Source organism: Pollicipes pollicipes, unplaced genomic scaffold (genome assembly GCF_011947565.3).
Source record: "Pollicipes pollicipes isolate AB1234 unplaced genomic scaffold, Ppol_2.1 Scaffold_4002;HRSCAF=4701_pilon_pilon_pilon, whole genome shotgun sequence".
Taxonomy (NCBI): domain Eukaryota; kingdom Metazoa; phylum Arthropoda; class Thecostraca; order Pollicipedomorpha; family Pollicipedidae; genus Pollicipes; species Pollicipes pollicipes.
In genome coordinates this window covers 5,346,366-5,368,028 of record NW_023596420.1, presented here as the reverse complement: position 1 = coordinate 5,368,028, position 21,663 = coordinate 5,346,366, and the positions used below count along the sequence as shown (strand labels likewise).

At 53.2% G+C, this 21,663-nt stretch overlaps 1 protein-coding gene across 1 annotated transcript in view; it reads right to left on the bottom strand.

The window, feature by feature from the left end:
- Positions 1-19,938, bottom strand: part of LOC119093423 (uncharacterized) — a 30,182-nt gene extending 10,244 nt beyond the window's left edge. Inside the window, exons 1-3 of the mRNA XM_037216377.1 lie at positions 19,727-19,938; positions 17,074-17,240; positions 15,912-16,024 (exon numbers count right to left, since the gene is read on the bottom strand). Coding sequence (XP_037072272.1) covers positions 15,912-15,954 — 43 coding nt within the window. The 5' untranslated portion in view covers positions 15,955-16,024; positions 17,074-17,240; positions 19,727-19,938. The remainder of the gene's footprint in view (positions 1-15,911; positions 16,025-17,073; positions 17,241-19,726) is intronic.
- Positions 19,939-21,663: the final 1,725 nt, after the last annotated feature.

Here is a 21,663-nt window from a genome sequence, read left to right as displayed (position 1 = left end):
CTCTGGATGCCCTGCCATTTCGCGTATGAGCCAGGGTGCCGTTTTCTATCCCTGTATATGCCCCGGTATTCAAAAAAGTTGAATTGGGCACTCGCAGCGAGACTTGTGTGCAGACAGTCTGAGATGTGATGAACAGAACTAATAAATGAAATATGCCCGGTAACAGATTACATACAGATAACAGATACCTTTCATATTTTTCTAAGAAGTCCGCGAGTGGACGAAGGCCTTACCACCTATGGGATGAATGGGGCACCCAGCCGGCCCGCTCTGCCCGTCACTCCACGACACGAAATTTCAGGCGGAGGTGCAAACTCTTCAGGGACGGAGCCAGACCAGTAGCCATATTGTGACTACAGGGACGCATCCGCTACTCGTCCCTGCTCACCAAAACACGTCGCTTTGTCCCACTGCTCCCTGCGGCTCCGCTGTTCCCTTGCTCTCTCGGAAGGCCCACGCTGTTGCAACCCTACCAGATTAAAATATCCCGAACGCTCTACATGCCTAGGTTTTTGTGCCCACAGACTTTGTCTAACAGACCTTGCGGCATGTTGCCTGAACCATCCATTCATAGTAATCCGATCGAATTCCTCGGATAACTTTTCCTACGGGCTTTTTACCAGGCATTGCCGCGTAGATCTCACGTGTCGTAGTTCGCACAGTACCTTGACACGACCGTTCGAACCAGGACCGATTGCACAGGACCTTGACACGACCGTCCGAACCAGGACCGATCGCACAGTACCTTGACACGACCGTCCGAACCAGGGCCGATTGCACAGTACCTTGACACGACCGTCCGAACCAGGACCGATCGCACAGTACCTTGACACGACCGTCCGAACCAGGACCGATTGCACAGTACCTTGACACGACCGTCCGAACCAGGACCGATCGCACAGTACCTTGACACGACCGTCCGAACCAGGACCGGTTCTGATTCGACTATTTGGTGAAGTTCTTCCACCACGCGTCGAATTCATTGCCCCAGGAGCTGATCTGATGCAATAGCTCCATGCAATCTTACCCCTAAGAAGCATCGAATTTTGACAGTGTTCCGTTCCTACATAATTCTGTCGGCATCGCGCTTTAAGACCCATAGCTTTAAATTTCATTGCAGGTAAGACAGGACTGCAGTTGCTCCTTGGCCAGTTACTAGCAGACCTTTCTTCGTAAGCCGGATCGCCGTTCGCACCGTATCTTGACACGGCCGTCCGGACCTGGTTGAACCGCTTTGGCTAGTTACCAGCAGGCCTTTCCTCACAAGTCAGGCAGAATGGTTGGCCCGCTCCTGGGCCCATGCCCAGTATCTTCGGCCTGGCGCCACATCACTCTCCTCCGCCAGACCACAGCTGCCACAACGCCGTGCTTGACAATGCTAGCAGTGCGCCGCAGGTTTAGGCTTTTGCTCGCTGATTTGAGTGGAGGCACAGACCAAAGGAGCTGAGGCGGTCCACAGTCCTTTATAAATCCCAACAACATACTGGCAGAGGCACAGTTCATTTGAGCGCACCGAAGGCCCTCCCCCATCATCTCTGCCCCTTCCCCAACTTGGGATCCAGCCCCTCAGCTTTGAGAAAAATGTGGTCCAAATCCGGAGAAAAGCCAATCGCTGGCATATTTTTTGGTTGGGTTGCGTCATTTTGCACTGCTCAGTCACCACCACTCCTTTTACAAACTACGTTCCTATACACTGGGCATAGGTCAAATTTTAAGTTGCTTCATCCAGGCAGGGCCACACCACCCAAAATGTTAGCACATTTTCTTACCATTAAGAAAAAAACCCTCCACCCGCAGGTGTCCACAGCCAACGATCTTCGCTTGTGCTGCGCTAGGTAGCGCTGTTGATTGTTGCACACAGTGACCAGCAGCCTAACATCTACCAATATCAAAATCAGCGATCCACTTATCCTTAGTTTTTAATGACCGGCTGTTGTCCCAGTTCGCACCTCGTATGGTGTTTCTCCTTCAGCGCCGATGCCGAAAATCCACAGCGGAATGGTGGTGCATACATGCAAGCGCTAAGCTTCCCGCGTCCCCAAGCAGGTGTTATGTGGTTGGCATGGTGGGGCACAGGCGTTCTAAATTTTCCTTCACTCAGGAAATATTTTTATTGTTTGCTCTTAATGGTCGTGTAATTGATCATATTTCAATAAGTTCGTAAAATGATAGATCCGCCATTTTGTGCGATCCTCGTCCTGAAGCCAGCACGGTAGTTTTAAGTTTGTCATTGGAACTTTTACGACGGACCCAGATGCTGAGGCTATGGCGTCGCCTTCCCCTCATCCTGGCAGGAAGGGCGGGCACCACGGGTAATCATAGTTTTGAGCTTTTCGCGCAATCAGTTTATACTTTCGCATCATAATGCTGGCTTTCGGGTGATCACACACGTAGATGGAGGAAAGGGAGGTCGCGAAAACACTGCCAGTTGCCATCAAGTCAGATAACAAATATATTGTTTGGTAAGTGGCGGGATCGAGAATGATAGCGCTAGGGCGGTTTTGAGTGATGCAGATATATAGATAGAATACATAGATAGAAAAGTGATCGTTAAGTTGAAATCAGCCACCTAAACCCTAAAACTAAGGTATCTAGCCGTTCGGGCTTTTAAATGTCCACAGAATGCCACCCTATGCGACCTTCTAACTTCCCCACCGGCGGCAGGTCCGGCAAGCTTCTGAAGCGAATGGCATTAGTAAATCAGCTTTGCTAACTTTCTGGCCGGCGGGCCAGGGGGTAGACTTAGGAGTTGGAAACTGTGTTCATTTCGGCGTCCACAACCACCTGTAGGTCCTATAATCGTCGCATAGCGAGAAGGGCATTAAATTAACTTAATGTCCCTCACTTTTCTATACTGTAAAGCCCTGCTGGCGGGAACATACTTAAATTTAATTCGGAATATTGACAGGTACTTACACTGTTAACATCCAGGCGAAATGACCGGAATATCTTTCAAAATTGACTCGAGGCTTTGCCGAAGTTATTCCACCACGCGTCAAATTCACGGCTCCGAGAGCTGGTCTGGTGCAGTAACTTCATACAATCTCATCGCTAAAAACATCAAGTTTGAAGTGTTCCATTTCTACGTAATTTTTTCGGCGCTCCACTTCAAGACCCATAACTTTATATGTGACTGCAGGTAATAGAGGGGTGCAGTTGCGGCAATCTAACACACCGGGCCTCATGGCTCAAATTGCGACAAAATGCATTCCTATACTGAACACTTCTGCCTGAAACCTTGAATTGTTCGATCGACACTTTATATTCAGCAGCATTCCTTTCTCAGAGTTACTTTTCCCTTTCGCTTGGAGCAGGTTTGGAAAATTGCACTTAAAGGAAACACCAATCCAACATGTGCATATGAGATGAAAATAACCCTGCAGAAATGCTGTGGTTTAAGAAATGGAAACTGCTGTTTAACAGAGGCAGCGCAGCGGGGGGGGGGGGTAGAATGAGGGCAGCAGTATATGTTTACCCCCAGAAGTATTTTGCTGGCTCTTTTGCACAAACCGAAGGTTTATAACTAACGTTATCTTACCAAAATTCAGATGAAGGAGGCCTCACAAGTGAGCTACGAGTGAGTACTAAATCGAGGATTAAAATGGAAAATCAAGCCCAGAAGATATGCCTCTTCCAAAAGGCTCGTTTTCTTGATCAGAAGCTCCATTTTGTGTTGAGGCCATTTGCTGGCTCGGGATGCCCCCGTTATGAACAAGGAGTCCCTGTTCCGAGTTAGAGGGCACTCTCTACATATCAGGAGGCCGTTACTTTGGACCAGGAAGCCCCTCCCATGCGTCAGAAGGTCACTGCTCCGAAACAGCCTCACTGCTCAAGGTCACTGCTCAAGGTCACTGCTCAAGGATCACCTAATCAGCTCAGTTCTCACTGGTGGCCCGCTCAGCACGTTGTGTTTGGCTCTAGTTTGGCTTTAGCTCACCTCTGGCCTCGTTGTCAAAGAGGTGCGCAGAGATAGCGTGAAGCACGAGCGGGACGCGAAAAGTTCGCTCTGAATTTGGCGTCGTGCTAAATCTTTTCATTCAAATATGTCACGACATCAGCCATTATGATCAACAACATAATCGTAACCAACAATGCTCAACTACACTCACTACACACACAACAACTAATAATAAATTATTCACGTCGGCCAACAGTTGAATGGGACGGGGCTAAAAGCTTCAATTCTACTTCTACTTCAAGTGGACACATGATGATACGCTGTAAACACGACGGTGATGTTGAATTCGTTGTAGCAGTGGCGTAGAAAATGCATGCGCTTTTAATAGGACCGTCACATGCATGTCTATTATTGAACTGTTGCGCTGTCTGGGGTGCGCGCAAATTTTCGTCGAGTGGGTGTATGTCATTTCATAGAGGCTATCTTAGTTGAATTTGGACTTGTTCTTCATCAAAGCAATAATGGCAAACCTATAAAATAAACTTGATTTAAATGCGTAAGATTGCGCAGTATTAAATGACAGCATTTTCCGCTGCACACAGCGCAGCAACGGAAGCCTGGAACACTTGCTTGAACATTTGAACACTTGAAAGTCTGAGTTAGTCTCACAATCGTTGAAACTCCTAAAATGGTGGAATGATGCAGCCACATACTTGTTTGAAAACACATTGGCCATACAATTCCAGATAAAGCTAAGACCTCTCAATTTTGTCTCGAAAAAACGTGAGGCTGTCAAAAACAATACTACCGTTCTAATTAATGGTGTCATGTATTTACCCGAGTTTACCCTAGCGTGACTGTCTTTTATGTCGCAGGTGACACTTTTTGACAAGGATAGTTGGTGAAGGAGAAATTAACAGACATCGTCTATCTGCGAGTCCGTTGGTTGCAATGTATAAAATGCTCGCAAAACAACGTATATTGTCACTCAGAGACGCCAAACGTCATGGCGGAAGCGCAACTTCGACAGAGCACTGAACTTGTGCTGACCACATTTGTGATGTGGCGAAACGCGTGGTGGTTAGTTCGCCTTCCAGAATAAGTGTTCATATATGGCTCGCCAACTAGGGCCATTCAGCCTTTGGCTTCACAGTGTCAGCCTGGTTACGGGGCAGTCGACAGTCGTGTAGTGGGATGACACGGTAAAGGTCCTTTCTGGCTATTTGGATAAGTGGCCGAGGCGAGATGGATCTGTTGGAGATGCTTTAGAATAGTGGGATGATGGGTTAAGGGTGCTAGCAATAAACTGTGTTCAGCAAGGAGCCAATTAAAAAAATTGCTCCGGCAATACTTGCGTTTTCTGTGTGATTCCTCGTTTTGCACCTGAATTGGACCCACAATCTACACTATCGATGCCGCACCAACATCACAAATTGTTGCCCACTTTGTCTTCTTATGAGATCTTGCCATCAAGAAACAGTGGTGTCAAAATCATGTTGAATTGCGGGAAAACAACAACTAGGCTTACGTTTGACGGACGAAAAAATAGAAGCTTCATTGTAAAGTAGCTGGCTCCAATGATTAAAGTCACCTCTCAGATAGGGGTACAATATTGAGGTTGTGGCCTCCAGTAACCCATCTGCAACCTCCATGGCGACGCTACTACGAGGAAAGAGCAAAGAAGATCGTCTTTGTGTAATTTTATGAGAGTCAACTCTTTCCTATGCTTTTTCGTGATATTTCAGCCCAAAATATGAGGGGAGGAGCAAACCAACATTGCGGGGATCAACTAAACACAGGGGGGGGGGGGGGGGGGGGCAGAACCCTCATGCAAGAGTACAAATCGACGCCCATGTTAACCAGGCATAGTGTCATGTTGCCCGAGCTGTAATCGACCACTCGACGTCCGAAACCTCCTCATTAAGTCAGAACAATAGCTTTCGCCAGACCTGTAAGCCCGCCAAGAACGCTGGCATTTCGACCCTTCTTCACACCCAGGTGCACTGAAGGCACTCGCTCGGAGAGTTCGCGACGCCGGGGGCCGCAACGGTATGTGACGTCACACCCCGGGCCGATGACGTCACCGGCGGTGGCGCGTGCGGTGGCCGGAAGGCGGCGGCGCCACAGACCGCGTGGCGACGGGTGGCGGCACGGGCGCGGGCTGAGGTGCTGCAGCGGGCTGCCAAGACGACGCGACACAAAGGCGACCCTCCGACCCCGCGCCGGTACCCAGCCTCATGCCATACGGTACGTGCCGGACGCCTGCATGCCGCGCACGAGTCCGAGTTCGCGTGGGCGCCCGCATGTGTCGTTGGGATGTGTGCGATGTATGTCGCTAGGGGGGTTTGTGTGTGTGCTGCGAGATAAGTGGGGCTATGAAAGTGTCTTTTTGAGTCGTTCTCTTTTGCTTTTGAGTATGGATTTTGTGTTATTGCGGCTCCAACAATATAGGAATTATGAGCCATGGCTTAGCGAATTCCCGACATCATTCGGTATCTGGAAACAACGGACAGACATCAAATTCACACATGCTCCAATATTGTGAGCTTGATTGCACCGTCTATCACATTGTGTATCGTCAACATACCCAGTCACCGTGACCTGCCATGTTTGCACTTACTTGGGTGTGAATGGTGCAATTCACGATATGGTAAGATAGGCGAATGAAAGGACGCGAGCCAACACACAATGAATGACACTTACGCCTGTAATCGAACGTCCCGTCGTCGAGGGAGACAGATGATATGATGATGCACTCTACAAAGGGCTATTTCATGATAACCTTGCAGGCAATTCATGCAATGAAAATTGAATTATTTTTCAAGGAAAGAGTACCTGTTATCAGTTGCTGAAGACGAAAAGAAAGGAGTTATAATAGTACATACGTATTTGGTATGAGTATTACAAAGCGTTTGAAGTCCATACACCTTTTGGGGAGGAATTAATGCGGATGGAACGATTATTTGGCCTACTTTCCTCGTCAATGGTGTCCATTTGCATAATTTTGCGAATGAGTGCCACATTAGCACCACTGACTACTGCACTAGTCTGAATAATTATTCTAGAAAACTCAGCACTGGGGCCCTTTAAGAGTCTACCGCTCACGAACCAGGGCATAGACAATACGTGATGGGCATGGTATCAGGGCATGTAAACTGAAGTGAAACCTGCCAATATAACTCAACCCTCGCCAGAATCTTGGGTTCAGTTCGTGTAACCCCATTCGATTTTCCCAAGTATCCCCATGCGGTTTGTTGGGTCAAGATAAATGGGCGCTAATCGACTCGTAACATTTTTATGCAGGCCCTGAAAGTTAGGACTTCTTTGCCGCCTCACGCTGCCAAGATATGTTCTCGTTTCCAGAGCTGCGTGGCTAAAGATGAAAGCGGGGGGGTTAAACTGATTAAAGATTAAATGATAAACGTTGTCGATGCTTGCGACTTCTGCAAAGGATGTTCGTGGTGTTAAGTTATTCCACAAGGGTGTGAATCCGGTGCCAAGATGGCCGGCAGGTGTCAATGGTGACGTGAGTCAAAGTCAGTACCGTGACGTCAGTACCGTGACGTCAATACCGTGACGTCAGTACCGTGACGTCAGTACCGTGACGTCAGTACCGTGACGTCAGTACCGTCACGTAAGTACCGTCACGTCAGTAGCGTCACGTCAGTACTGTCCCGTCAGTAGCGTCACGTCAGTACCGTCACGTCAGTAGCGTCACGTCAGTAGCGTCACGTCAGTAGCGTCACGTCAGTACCGTCAAGTCAGTACCGCACGTCAGTACCGTCACGTCAGTACCGTCACGTCAGTAGCGTCACGTCAGTACCGTCACGTCACTACCGTCGCGTCAGTACCGTCACGTCAAGATAGCCTAAAGCTAGGTCAAAAGAATGTTTACACCACTCAGCGATCACTGTCGCACACAACAGTAACTGCAAAGTCAGGCGAGACCCATGTTATGGGCCCGACCGTGAGCCATGACCTGACCGTGGATGGGACGCCCCACGACACCGCTTGCAAACAAATGGTGATGTGCTTTGACGTGGCTCAGTCTTACTCCGCACACGTCAAAACATGCGCGGAGGCCACAGAGGCATCATCTGGCTGCGCTGGCCTGGTCTGGCGTGTAACCAGGGATAGTTTAACCGACAGAAGTAGAAGCTGCGCTTCACGCACAGGTGTGCAGGAAGCGTTTCGGAAGTTTTGCTGTAGGGTGAATACATCTTGTGGGTTAATCAGCAGGGGTTGTGTTACGGACAATACCGCTCAACGCTGCGGAGGATGGTGAAACCAATGGGCTGGTAGTTTTGGAACATACCGTTTATATAGACCTTCGTAAAAGATACTAAATGCTGCCACTTCTAACGCAGTCCGCAGACAATCGTCGCTTAATTTCTGATATATTTAGTTCGTGGAGCTGGCTCTAGAGGGAAAATATTGCTACAGTTTTGCAGATTATACCGTGCAAACCCAAATGTTGTAACCGGATGACAATGATTCGTGGAATCATTTCATATGCTGTAAAGAGCATTGGAGCATAGTTTGCCCAGCATGCCTTTCGAAGCTCTCTCTGAAATGACAACGGGAGAGCCAAATCATATGAAATTAATGAATTAAATGTTCTTTTTAAAGGAGCAAACCACCCTTAAGGAGAACCACAACGCCTTAAAACCGTATTTTGAACGGCGTAAGACGTCACCGTTAAAAAGAAGCGCATCCGCAGAGACAGGTGCTCAATGCGTCTTTTCGTGACGCTCTGTGTTGAGTTACAAGTCTTCACGACGTTGTTCTCGTCGCTGCTCTCGCCATTTGCCACGCGACGTCAACGATTGGACACCGCTAATTCGGGGAAAACCTCACGAACTGAATACGGCGACATGCATCTCCACCGACCGTGCACATGGTGCCGGTGCTGAGAGCGACATGGGCCTAGATGCAGGCAGACCGCCAGAGGAAATACCAGGCATCAGATCAGCCCACCAGAGGAAGCCAAAACATTAGATCAGCCCACCAGAAGAAGTCCCAGACATCAGATCAGCCCACCAGAAGAAGCCCCAGTCATCAGATCAGCCCACCAGAAGAAGCCCCAGACGTCAGATCAGCCCACCAGAAGAAGCCCCAGACGTCAGATCAGCCCACCACAGCAGGTCCCAAACATCAGATCAGCCCACCAGAAGAAGCTCCAGTCATCAGATCAGCCCACCAGAGGAAGCTCCAGTCATCAGATCAGCCCACCAGAAGAAGCCCAGACATCAGATCAGCTCACCAGAGGCTTCCCAAAAGTCAGCTGAGCAATAACTCTGGCGCTCCTTCTCGTGGCAACAGCTGAGCAATAAGGCACTCTTGCCCTCAAGTGCCCACTCCTTCCAGACAACAGCCGAGGAAGAGGTACATAATTCCAGACAACGGCCGAGCAAGAGCCACATCCTTCCAGACAACAACCAAGCAAGAGCCACATCCTTCCAGCCAGCAGCCGAGTAAGAGCCACATCCCTCCAGACAACAGCCGAGCAAGAGCCACATCCTTCCAGACAACAGCCGAGCAAGAGCCACATTGCTCTTACTAGCTGCTCATCAACGCTCCACATCCCTCTCCTCAGAACGGGAAGCTGCTCGTTTCCTCTGAGCCTCCCTGTGGAATGGGCTATCTCTTCTCATCAGTCTTCCGTGGGACGCGCCCCCCCCCCCCCCTGCCTCTCAGCGGTCGGCTGAAGGACAGCGAAGCTTGCGGCCGGCGAGGTTCCCTGGGTGCTCCTGTGTGATGCTGCGGGATCGCTCTGTGTAGTTCGGCGCGGCAGTCACGTCATACTGCCAAGCCGCGCCTAGGTGCTCTTCCAAGAACGCAAAACACCAATCCCATGTGACCAAGGTATGCATGCATCACTGCAAGTGCCTCGCTTAGTAGATTTATTTCCGGCGCTTGCTACTCGGTGACGAGATCTGCATGACTCAGACGTGCTGTTGACGTAGCCACCCCGTCTTGTTCTAGCTGTACCACTTGCCCGCGTATCAATGTCCTGCGCCGAGCAGCGTGCAAGCCGGTGCTGCGTCGTGAACCAAATGTGAAGAGCGTGACACGGGTAAAAACGCACCGTCTCTTGGTAATCGATGGGACGAACGCAGCCAATCCTGGGAAACGATGCTCCTCTCCGGCTCTCTGCAGCGCTCTGCATGGGAGTCTGTAAGTCTGACGTGAAGCAGGCTGGACGTCTGGAACCGATTTTGTGACAAGTTGAGCCCGCAGAAGGTCAGGGAATGTCAGCCAGTCTACGGGCCCACACTGGACAACTTTGCTGTCACGAATTTGTTGACAGTGTTGCTAGGATGGCTGGTCTATAGACGTGCCGTTAGACAATTGTTTTGCTGGAGCATTGCGTTAACTTCGGTTCTTGCATAGTTTTCGTTTGAACTGTTGGTAACTTGAAAAAAAATAGAGCTAGTGAAACAAAGGCTTATTGTCCACAAGCCTAATAACATATGACTTAAGATGGTCTCACGCAGTTGCACCGTCTGTAGTAATCTGATAAATGTACGTAGAACCATACACATAGTTAGCATAAAACCAGCGCTACTCGAGCCAATTTACAAACTCTCACCTCATCCCATCCACCTCACCGCTGATGATGCCGGCTCATCATCAGCTTTCTACCTTCACATTAACCGCTGCGGCAACACAAACAACCACAACCCTACCCGAAAACCACGGCCGTGGCCAGCGCACGCCGCATTTCCTGGCCACCGTCGCCCTGCTGAACCCCGCTCCACGGACCCGAAAGGCGGACATGCCCCGAACAAAACAACCGGCAAAACAAAGGCGCCGAGTGAAACCGCCCGCGCCAAAACCGCCGCCGCCACACTGCCGCATTCAGCCCAGCGTGACGCGCAGCCGCTGCCGCCGGCGGGCGACATTTCGCAACACGCTGTGCGTACGCGGCGACACGGGGCGCGACGGGCTGCGGCAGGTGGCGCGGGGGCCGGGCCGGCGCGGCGGCGCGTGTCCGCCGCTGCCGCTGCCGCTGCCGCCGCCGCCGCCGCCGCCAGCGCGGCGCGATGACGGGCACAAGTCGCCAGAGCGGTCGGCGTACGACCCCGCGCCGCCGCCGGGTCACGGCGTGGCGACGGCGGCGCGGCGGCGACAAAAGCGGCACGTCAGCTGACGGCGGCCGCGATCAGTGGTCCAGGACGCCGCGGCGGAGGCGAGCGAGCAGGCCCGACGCTCGGGGTCCGTCCGCGTTCTGAGTGCGGCCGGCGTCGCGGTGTCAAGCCGTGTTTGATTGCAAACGGGCGGTTTTATCGGTCGTTTCCGTAACGTTCGAGCGACGCGGAAGACTCCAACGGCAGACAACTTCCAAGCAAGAAGGCACGGGATCGATCGTGTACAAACGTGCATGAGCCACGCCAGCATCGCCTGCAGGATCAGCATTCGTCAGCAATTGTCAGCATGCAACCTCAGGCGTTCAGCACAGCACTCCTCAAAAATGTGGTAAAACGCCCATCCAGTTTGGTTCTTATCCCGCTTGCGCTGCGGGGAGGTCGGCCATCTCCACTCAGCTTCACCACCTACAGCAGAGACCCCTCGCTTGCCGTGGGGACCACCACGTGCCGCGAGCCCCCGCCTGTTGTCAGGACCACAGGACCACCCGGCTGAGTTCCGCCGCCGGAGCGCGGCCGCCCGCCGCCGCGCGCCCGCCCAGTGGGAGGGAGGTCGGGCCGTTAGCCGCCGCCGGCGCAGCCCGCTCGCACCAGTGCAGACCGCCGCCGTGCGCCTATCTGGGTCGTCGGGAGACAGCAGACTCCCGTCTCCACGCCTACGTCTCCTCGCCGGCTCGCGGTGCAGCTGCAGACACGCGCGATGCCGATAAGAGGGAGACGGGTGGAGGGAGGTATGGGGCAGGGGATCGGACAGCTACGCTGCTTTTTGGTTCTGGCGTGTTGGATCATGCCACAGTTTTCTCACTGACTTGCGCAATTTATAATGTTCATATTTATAAAGCATATTATAATGCAAATTATATTATAATTCCTTTTTATCTTGGTAGCGCGATAGGCTCAGCTGACGGTTCGCTGGTTGGTAACAAACGAAAGGTTTCCCTCTGGGTAATGGCGGTAGGGGCGTCTCCTGCGAGGCTTATACCCTCATAACACCACGTAACGCCGTGTTTCGCACCGTTACCACCGCGCCCAGCTCATCAGCGCTCGTGAGGCGGACACCGCAAACGAGCGCGTGGCGTGGATGTTCCAACAGCTGGTCTCACCTCCGCTCGTTGGAGCGCTGCCGCGGCGGTGGCATCACCCTTACGAGGCCCGCCGAGCGGCGCGCGTCCCGCACTGAGGCCGCTGCTCAGCTCGGCTCCCCGACACGGGATAACTGTCCGCCGTCGCCGCTTGACCTGAAACCGGCCTCTCTCCCGTGCGGTATATGCGGAGGCTCTCACGCCCGCGTTGAGTGCCTGCGCTGGAGCGTGAAGCTCTCCAGTCGCGCCCAGGCGCCGTGTTTTACGGCTATATTTAGCTGTATTTGTGGCGGGGCCGTTGGTGCGATATTTGTCGAACTCTCGAGTCTGACCTCTTTGTTACACTGTGATACATAGGCTTAGGCAATGCAAGAACGTTATTATGCTGAAGCAAGTCTGTGCGAAACCAGGGGCCAGTCATCCGTATGACAGCCGATAATTTGGTGCCAGCATATGACGTCACTGGAACATTTGTCATTTGCGTTGGAGTAGCAGCTGTGTGAGTGCCCCCGCAAAACAATGTCTCGCACGCTGCTACCATCCGAACCCTCCTAACGCATCGGCCTGTTAAGCTTAGTGCGCCAACGCCGTCAAAAGGGAGTCTTTTCCGAGGACTGGAGGTGATCGCCTGTTTGCATTGCCGCAAACGAACCTAACTGATCTTGCCCTTCGCTTGCCAAAAATTCATGAAGTTACCTCCCATTATCAGTCAATACTGTCCATGTTATTTTATGAGAGCGCTATGCGGATGTTACCCGTTGTTTCAGCGCTAACGAGTGTCAGTGTATGCAGTGAGCACCAACCATTGTCATCTCATCGTCCCTTGGAAATTATCTTGTCTCATTCCCGATTTTGTAATGCACTTACGTGTGGAATGTAAGTACCCGCGTTTAACCTGTCATGGGTATATGTACTAATGTTTCGTTACATCGACTTAACTGTTTTTCATCTGTTTCCCAGGTTGTTTGGCGCCATGACGTCCAAACTGCGTAGGCCATCACTGTTTGGCTACGATGGCGGTCTGGGTCCTGTGGTGGAGCGATTTTATCCGTCCAGGGTGAGTACGCGATCATCTGTAGATGCTTTGGTTAATGCTAGATGTGACGTGCACGTACCGTCATTTTAAATACCGAGCGGTGCACGAACATGACACGGTTTGATCCAGGACGCTTTTGTTGAAGGCCGACTAAAATAGCGTATTATGGCGCAACTCGGCGAATGCTAGCCGATATCACTCTGTGGGACTGCGGCTTGCTGCGTTTGCAAAAAGTAACAAAAAAAAAATAGCCTGTAAAGTACATGTATATCCATGGTGAAATGGATCTTGAGAACAGGACGTTGGGCGACCGAATTCCTCGATCTCGTACAACGATGGTAACCGCGTACCGCGAACTTCAGTTAATCAGCCGAATCCGACGCGCAGCAAACGACATAATGAATTCGATCATCAATTTCCTTTCGCTTTCTTCTTGTTATGGAGACGGTCAGACACCTTCACGTGTCACTACCCGCAATTCCTTCGCCTTTCCGTCAGTAGTCTCTTGAGCATGACGCCTTGATTGCTTCCCAATCCCGGGCGGTGTAATCTCTTGACAACACAGCCTTCTTTCCACTTTAACCCAGTCCACGTGGTCGTATGGAATATTAGACCAACGTTCTCTCCTATCTCTCATCACGACAGGGACGCTGAGGCACAATTGGGGGTGAATATGCCTGCTGGTAAATACATCAATGAAACATGCTTTTTCCTGTTGGTGGTAGTGGGGGGGGGGGGGGAGGGGGAGGGGCAGTTGAGTCCACGTTGAGCTTACTAGCTACGGGCGGTTTTTCACTCATTGCTGGGTGGAAAAGTTTTGTGGGCAACTTAAAGCTACCACGACACGACATGAAACTAAACATGAAGTCGGATTGGTCATTCAAACACTTAGCTCTCTCACATCTCGTTAAAGTTCTTGGCCCGCAAGCAATACATAAAGGACGCTTGATTGCGCAAGGCCATTTCGTTCGATAGGCAATACCGCACGACCATTTATCATTTCTAGACAGCACCAGTTGGCCCACCTATCTCTCATGACTTGATTTCTACTACGTCACCTCATGTGCGGCTTTCTAGGCTTCACGCAGCTCGCGCTCGTCTCGAGAACTCACACGGACGGCCCATTCCACGCGGGGCTAACGCCTCTGCCGACCTCTCAGAGACGGCAGAAGTCGTGACGCGCCGCGGTCAGCGAGGCTCAGCGCTCAGCGCCAGCTCGTCGTCACGTGACGTGTTCGATTTGACGCTTTCCCGGGCGCTCGTCTCCACGCGAGGCTCTGCTCCTCACGGACGCCACCTCTGCACTATTTGAGGACTTCTCTCTTCTGTCGGGAGGGCTGTATGGTTCGGCACGCAGCCCCGCTTTTCTGGCCGCCTTCAAGTTGGGCGAGAAGACAAAAACACTCGACACTTTTCCTGGATTGAATCGAACGTCAAGGAAGACACGATACCCAATGCGTTGCTTAATCTTGGGTCCTGATGTGGTCCAACCTGTTTCAATGGTATCTAAGTTACATGCAAAGACGTATTAAAATGTCCCATGTTTCGAAAATCACTTGAGCTCGGTTCTCGCCGCGCGCGGAGACGGTAGCCCAGAGCGGTGTGGTTGGACGCGTTAGTTACATTTGGTTTTTGAAGTCTCCATGGCTGCGAATTGGAGGTAAGAGTTACGCCGATCACTTAGCGGGGATGAATATGGGAGAATTGACACTTGTACTTTCAGTGTTTGTACTGCGCGACAGTGGCAAAAGCAGAACGTGAAGTCGTGAAACTATAACATCGTTTTAGGAGTCGATGACGGCCAACTAAGGGGGGGGGGGGGGCGGCACTAGTGACTAACCACGTGCGGGAAAGCTACGTTTAGCCTTATGACATGTAATGGAAAGACACGTTATATAACCACATTTTCTCACAACTCCTTTTCCATATCTTTCCGTAACTCCGAAGATCTGCATTCTTTTAGCAGTCACCATCCGCATACGCGCCGAAGTGAAAATATCCTTTGCATTTGTAAGCAAGTTTACTTTCTTTCCCTGCTAGCATCAGTCACAACAGCTGATTTTTTCCTGGTTCTCTGTCTCAAACCGTGCTGATTGTTCACAGCTGTCGCGAAAAAATTGTGGTGCAACACCAGGGCCACTTACATTCATCACACGAGTGACGTTTGTAACGCCCATCATCTGCAAGAAATCATAACCAGCGATTCTGACATGAGCAATCTATCTGGATTCCCTTTCTGACATCACTTAGTACCTTCTGCGATTCACTGATCGTCCATTTTGACGCACGGCATCACCAGGCCGCGCCACTCCGAGGCGCTTCTGAGCCCCAGCCGAAGCGCCGGCTGCGGCATTAATGCCGCTGAGCCGCGCCGGCCGTCGAACGGTACAGTTCCGAGCCTCCGAGCGCCTGGGACCGAGGCGCCGCGCTTCGAGCCGTCCCACGCCCCCGACCTGACCCGGGCAGCAGCCCTCCACGCCACGTGGGAAACGGCGGCGGAATAAACTGACGCCCGCCCACTGTGAAGGGGGATCTCATTCGCCTTGCAACATCGGAAAATACACACGATCTGTATGGCGTCATTTGGAGTGCCGTTATACAACCACAGACTTTGCGACAGGCCGATTGCGCCTGAGCTTCTTGATTGCGTGAAGAAGGTTGTTGTGTTAGTATTGGACAGCAGTATGACCTGTGGTGTGGTGGTGACCCTTGTGGCCGCAAGTCGCCCGTGCCCCGCACCCACTGACCTTTGGGGACGGCCGGGGCAGAGGTCACAGGAGGGCGAATCATCTCTTTCAGCGGCCGCTCCAGCGTCTTCTGATGCTCAGCCGGCTTTGGTGCGCTGGGCGGCACCACATTCCTGAAAAAACAGCGTGGGTGTCTTCAGCCCGATGTTAGTCGTCTTCCCATAATAAAGGCTATTTTGCGCAGCGTTTGGAGCCGAATGCTGGAGCTATCTGACAGCATGAAGTCGTGTTCTGCGAAAGCTTCCGCGTAATTTCATGCGAGTATCTCAAATGTGGAAGAACACACCTATAGCGTGTATCACGGCATACGTGTATTGGTCCAACTGTGGGATTCAGCACGACATGAGCCGCAACTTTATGCGTCACCTACGCCTACTCGGAGACCTCCGGAAAAGGTGTCGGGAAAATCCTACTTGTATGTGCAGTGGTCCCGGCCACAGGCGATGATGTCTGTGGTGGTTGTATAGGGTGGTGCACTTACCTACAAAGCTTTAGTCACCGTATGCCAAACCGTCAAAGACGTTGATATTTTTCTAAAACAATTATTAAAATGAAAATTTCGGATATCAATCACAGTGGGTGCCGCTAGGCTTAATATCGTCTTCGTAGAACAGCATTGTACGTATTGGCCAGATGATGGTCAGTTTGGTTTGGTTGAGACCCCCTTTTAGCTATTCGTGACCATTTCAGTACAATGGGAAGCAGGAGAGTGGGTAGTGGTGAGACCACACTGCCTGCACCTGACAGGCCTCCGCCGAGACTAGCCCACATGAGGAGTCTCTCGGGTTAGGTGGGGGGCAGGGGGCAGGGACGCGGCTCTCGCCAGGGGCTTAAAGCTCACTCATGACTGACGCATGCAGCCCTGCCCCGGATAAGCGGGGCGTTGCGGGATGCGGGATGACGCGTGAATCAACAGGGAACGGCCGATGCCGGGCGATGGGAATGCTTATGAAACTCCGACCTCGCCATGCTTTGACCACGGATCTTCACACTGCCTTTTTGACATTGCTGATGCACGAATCTCTGCAACCCCAACCCACGAACCACATCAATTCTTAGCAAGTTTTCCTCAATCAAACAGGCAACCACACCCGCTCTTAGCACATTTCCTCAGCTGGAGCCCTGGCGGATCGGGCACGCCGTGCGCCGCGGCTGGGCTTACTTGAGGCTGGTGAGCTCCGCCTCGTGCTGGCTCTGCGAGCCCCACTGCGCCAGGTCCAGCTGACCCCGGCTGACCTTCAGGGTGGCGCTGACAAACTGCGTGTGCGAGGTGAACAGGCACCGGTAGTCGTCCAGCGGGCCGCAGTCGAACAGGAAACAGCTGTGCGTCTGAAACGACGGCAGGGGTGAAGCGTCGGCCACGACACCACGGCTCCGTCGGCGACGACACCACAGCTCCGTCGGCGACGACACCACAACTCCGTCGGCGACGACACCACAGCTTCGTCGGTAACGACACCACAGCTCCGTCTGCGACGACACCACGGCTCCGTCGGCGACGACACCACAGCTCCGTCGGGAACGACACCACAAGCTCCGTCGGCGACGACACCACAACTATGTCGGCGACGACACCACAGCTCCGTCGGCGACGACACCATAGCTTCGTCGGTAACGACACCGCAGCTCCGTCTGTGACGACACCACGGCTCCGTCGACGACGACACCACAGCTCCGTCGATAACGACACCACAGCTCCGTCGGCGACGACTCCACAGCTCCGTCGGTGACGACACCACGGCTCCGTCGGCGACGACACCACGGCTCCGTCAGCGACGACACCACAGCTCCGTCAGCGACGACACCACAGCTCCGTCGGTAACGAGACCACAGCTCCGTCGGTAACGACACCACGGCTCCGTCGGCAGCAGCGGCCGGCGAAGGAACTTTTCAGGAGTTATTGGAGACACGTGATCATTTCAGGTGCAATTTATGCCAGTTCTTTCCACAAATCACATGGTGCTGGAACATTCATGATGGACGGAACAGGGAAAACCATTTTCCTCTCAAGCAATTGAATATTTCACCCGTGAAGGCAGAGGCAGCCTGTTGGCAGCACCAACCATGAAACGTGAGGCCTGTGAGTGCAGGATATGCTGGTCATAGTACGGCTGGTCTGACTGGAAATGTATCACGTCCGCACTGATAAATAAATCAGAATCCGGTGAGGGCAGCTAATTGTGCTCTGTGTTGTGATATCACACGTCAGGTGCTTCCCAATGCTGGGTCAATATCGACCGCGGCTTTAGCTCGCAGACACGGACTTGTTGGCTCACATGCCACAAATGCGCCAGAATGGCTTCCTAAATTACTCGACTAGTGGGACGACGAGAAGCAGGTGGGATCGCAGTGGGATCTCCGGATTTGCCTCTTGGATCCGGATTTGTCTTGTGGGTCCGGATTTGCCTCGCGGATCCACGATCTCTGTTGTGCGGCCACGCATCGGCTTGAAGGCCGAAGGTACCTCGGCTTCTCTGTCCACTGATGACTTCGTGCAGTTGCCAAGCGCTCCAGTTCTGATCACGACTCGGATTATGGAACACGGCGAGGTACCGTACTACGTATGCCGACCACACGCCACGCCGATGCGATTCCAGGAGCCAAAGCTTTAGCCCTAATCGGATCCGAAAGCGAGGCCGGGAGTGCGGGAACTGAATACATATCGCCTGAGCGGCGTAATGGGCCTCGAGCGCCACAGATCTGTCTTGGTAAGTGCTATGAGGGCTCAGAATCAGTCCAGGGCTAGATCAGTTACCGGGCCGTTTGAGCCTGGCCTCCCACCAGCCTCCCATCAAGTGCAACTGCGGCCCGTTGTCAGCGCAACCTCTGGCCAGACCCGCCCCCAGGTCAGTGTCTGCCCCTCCCAAGAGCGTTGACTTCAGCCTCTCACCACCCCCATCCGCGGGCCGTTGTATTCAGTCTCTCACCATCCTCATCCGCGGGCCCTCCAGTCTCTCAGCATCCCCATCCGCGGTCCGTTGTCGTCTCGCCATCCTCATCCGCGGGCCGTTGTCGTCTCACCAACCCCATCCGCGGTCCGTTGTCTTCAGTCTCCTACCATCCCCATCCGCGGGCCGTTGTCTTTAGCCCCTCACCATCCCCATTCGCGGGCCGTTGCCTTCAGCCTCTCACCATCTCCCTCCGCGGCCGTCGCCGGCTCGGCGCTGCGTGTCGTAGCGCACGACTGGTGTCGTGGTCGGCCGTGCCGTGCCGTGCCGCTCCCGGCGCCCCCGGGGCGTGCGCTGACCCGAACCAACACGGCGTGCACGTCCCGCCGGTGCCCGGCCACGACATAGGGCATCTGGGTTAAACGGTCGCCGCGCCGCCGCCGCCAGCCCGCCAGCCCGCCGGGCGTTTTATGGAGACGGCTGACACGAGCCGACGGCAGTTTTCCACTTGAGGGCAGGCGGTTGAGCGAGAGGCGTGCTTTGCGACAGGTGCTGAACAGCGGTTGCTGAGGGTCTTTTGGTGGTAGATTTGGGGTGGAAACTGACATAATGGCCTCGTGTCAGCTGACTGATCTTCCTTGCTGGCTACCGTTCGGTGGCATATGGAGACTTCCTAGGCTATTGCTACCGCGGGCGTGAACGAGGCATTGGCATGGCTGTCACTGTATCACCCCTTAGCTGTAGTCAACGAAGGAACGAAGTCAAAACTACCACACAAACCATCTATGGGGCCGGATGTTGACCTTCCGACGGACTGACCTCTGAAAACATTAAAACGAACCGAAAACGAAGCCTGGTGTCGGGGCTGCGACGGAACCCTCTGACCTGCAGCCCAACGAGCCTGCCGCCCCGTCCCCTCGCGCCCACCTTCTGGTCGTAGATGGCGGCGTTGCAGCCGGCGCGTTGGCAGCAGGCCTGCAGGCAGCGCGTCGTCTCGGCCACCTCGGTGATGTTGAGGAAGGTGGCGCCGCGCCGGCGCGAGTCCTCCGTGCGGATGATGGCGCCCTCCCGGATCAGGAAGTCGTCCTGGCAGGCGCCCGGCGGCCCGGCGCCGCCGCCCAGCGCCGCCAGCCACGAGAGCAGCACCGCCGCCCGCGCCGCCGCCATCGTCGCAGTCGACGCGCCCCAGCTGATCGCGTCGCGACCGACGATCGATGCCGTCGACGCCGGCGCGGCGTCGGAGGGGACGGGGGAGGGGGAGGGGACGGCTCGGCTGGGCCTGGAACGGGCAGCAGAGGCGCCACCTATCCGCGCGACGGCGGCGTGTTACGCGCTGGTTGGCGTGTACCGTGTTACGGGTCACGGAAACAAGGGAGGGATGGTGGTTTTATGCAAATCCTGGCATTGTCTGACTCCTTCCGAAAAAGTTCTTCTTGAAAACTCATGTCATGAATGTAGATTTCGAGGCTGCCTGCCACTGACGAAGCACAATCGTAACACACATAGTGAAACATCACTTTTAGGGCACCCTGAACTGGCTCTTTATGATACTGCACTGGATCCGTCCAAGATTCACCGGCCGCACAGACTGTCTACCTATTCGTCAACCGTGTCACGGCAAAGGACAATGCATTATTAGGACGACATAATATTTGTTATCATGCGTTTTTTTCAGGATGCGACGCGTTTTCGCAAAACCAGCTATTATCAGCATTCCACTGGAAATGCTGCATTGTCGGCGCTATCACGAGCTGCATTTTTACAAGCTCATTCATCCCAAACTCTAAACCAAGGCTCGCAATAAGTCACAATGTCCGCATTCCGTCCATTTGCATAACGGCGTGGAATAAACTGGATATCCGGCCCCTCCGCCTCCTCCTCGCGCCTGCTCGCACCGAGCTGACCCGGGGGTCCAAAGTCTGGTATAAAATATGGCAGCAACGGCGCGCATTTCACGGCAAGCCATAGGGTTTCCATGTTAAAATGACCTTCTTCAGGCCCACGGCTTTCTAAATCTTGAACATATATATGCACAAAAAGTGCATAGAGATGAAGCTTGAACAAGTCTCTTTCGATTTCCAAGATCAAAAGTGTGGGCCGTGGCACTCATTTTCGAGCTATCAGGCAGAGCGCAGACCCATGCACGCGTCACGATGTCCAAGCGTGGGATCGAATCCCGCTGCCGCCAACTCTTTTCAGCAGAGTTAAGATGGAACACGGAGCGAATACGGCCACTAACTGGCGATATAACTATTAAGTGCAACATTACTCCGATTATATATAAACATATATATATATATATATATATATATATATATATATATATATATATATAGTATGCATATATATGCATTTTGGTACAACATCCTAAATATGGTGTTAATCCCGATTTTGGTATACTTATAGTATGTGTCGATACCTACTAGTCAAAACTTTGGAGTACCCGGTGTTGTACTGCCCTGGAGCTGACCGTCTTCGCGTTAGCCCTCGCCCACCTGTCACTTGAGCGGGAGGACCACTAACGCGTGCACGCCGCTGCGGCGGTCATGCCGGCCGCGCCCGCCCGGGCCCGGGACCGGTGAATGACCAGCTCTTGCAGACGATTACAAGGTCAGCTGAGCATCGCACTTCCGGCCGGGAGCAGCGGCCGGCGGCCCCATCGCCGTGTCACAAACGGTCGACGCCCAGCCCCCATGCGTGACTGGCGACGCCCTTGCGCAGGGGCGGTCACAGGCGCGCTGCAGAGGAGTCAGCCCCTGGTTGTGTCCAGTGCTGCTCTGCCAGGGCGGGGACGCGAGCTGGAGCGGATGCGGTGGCGCCCCACGCGACGTGGCGGGGTATTCTGTATCCGCGCCTGCGTCGGG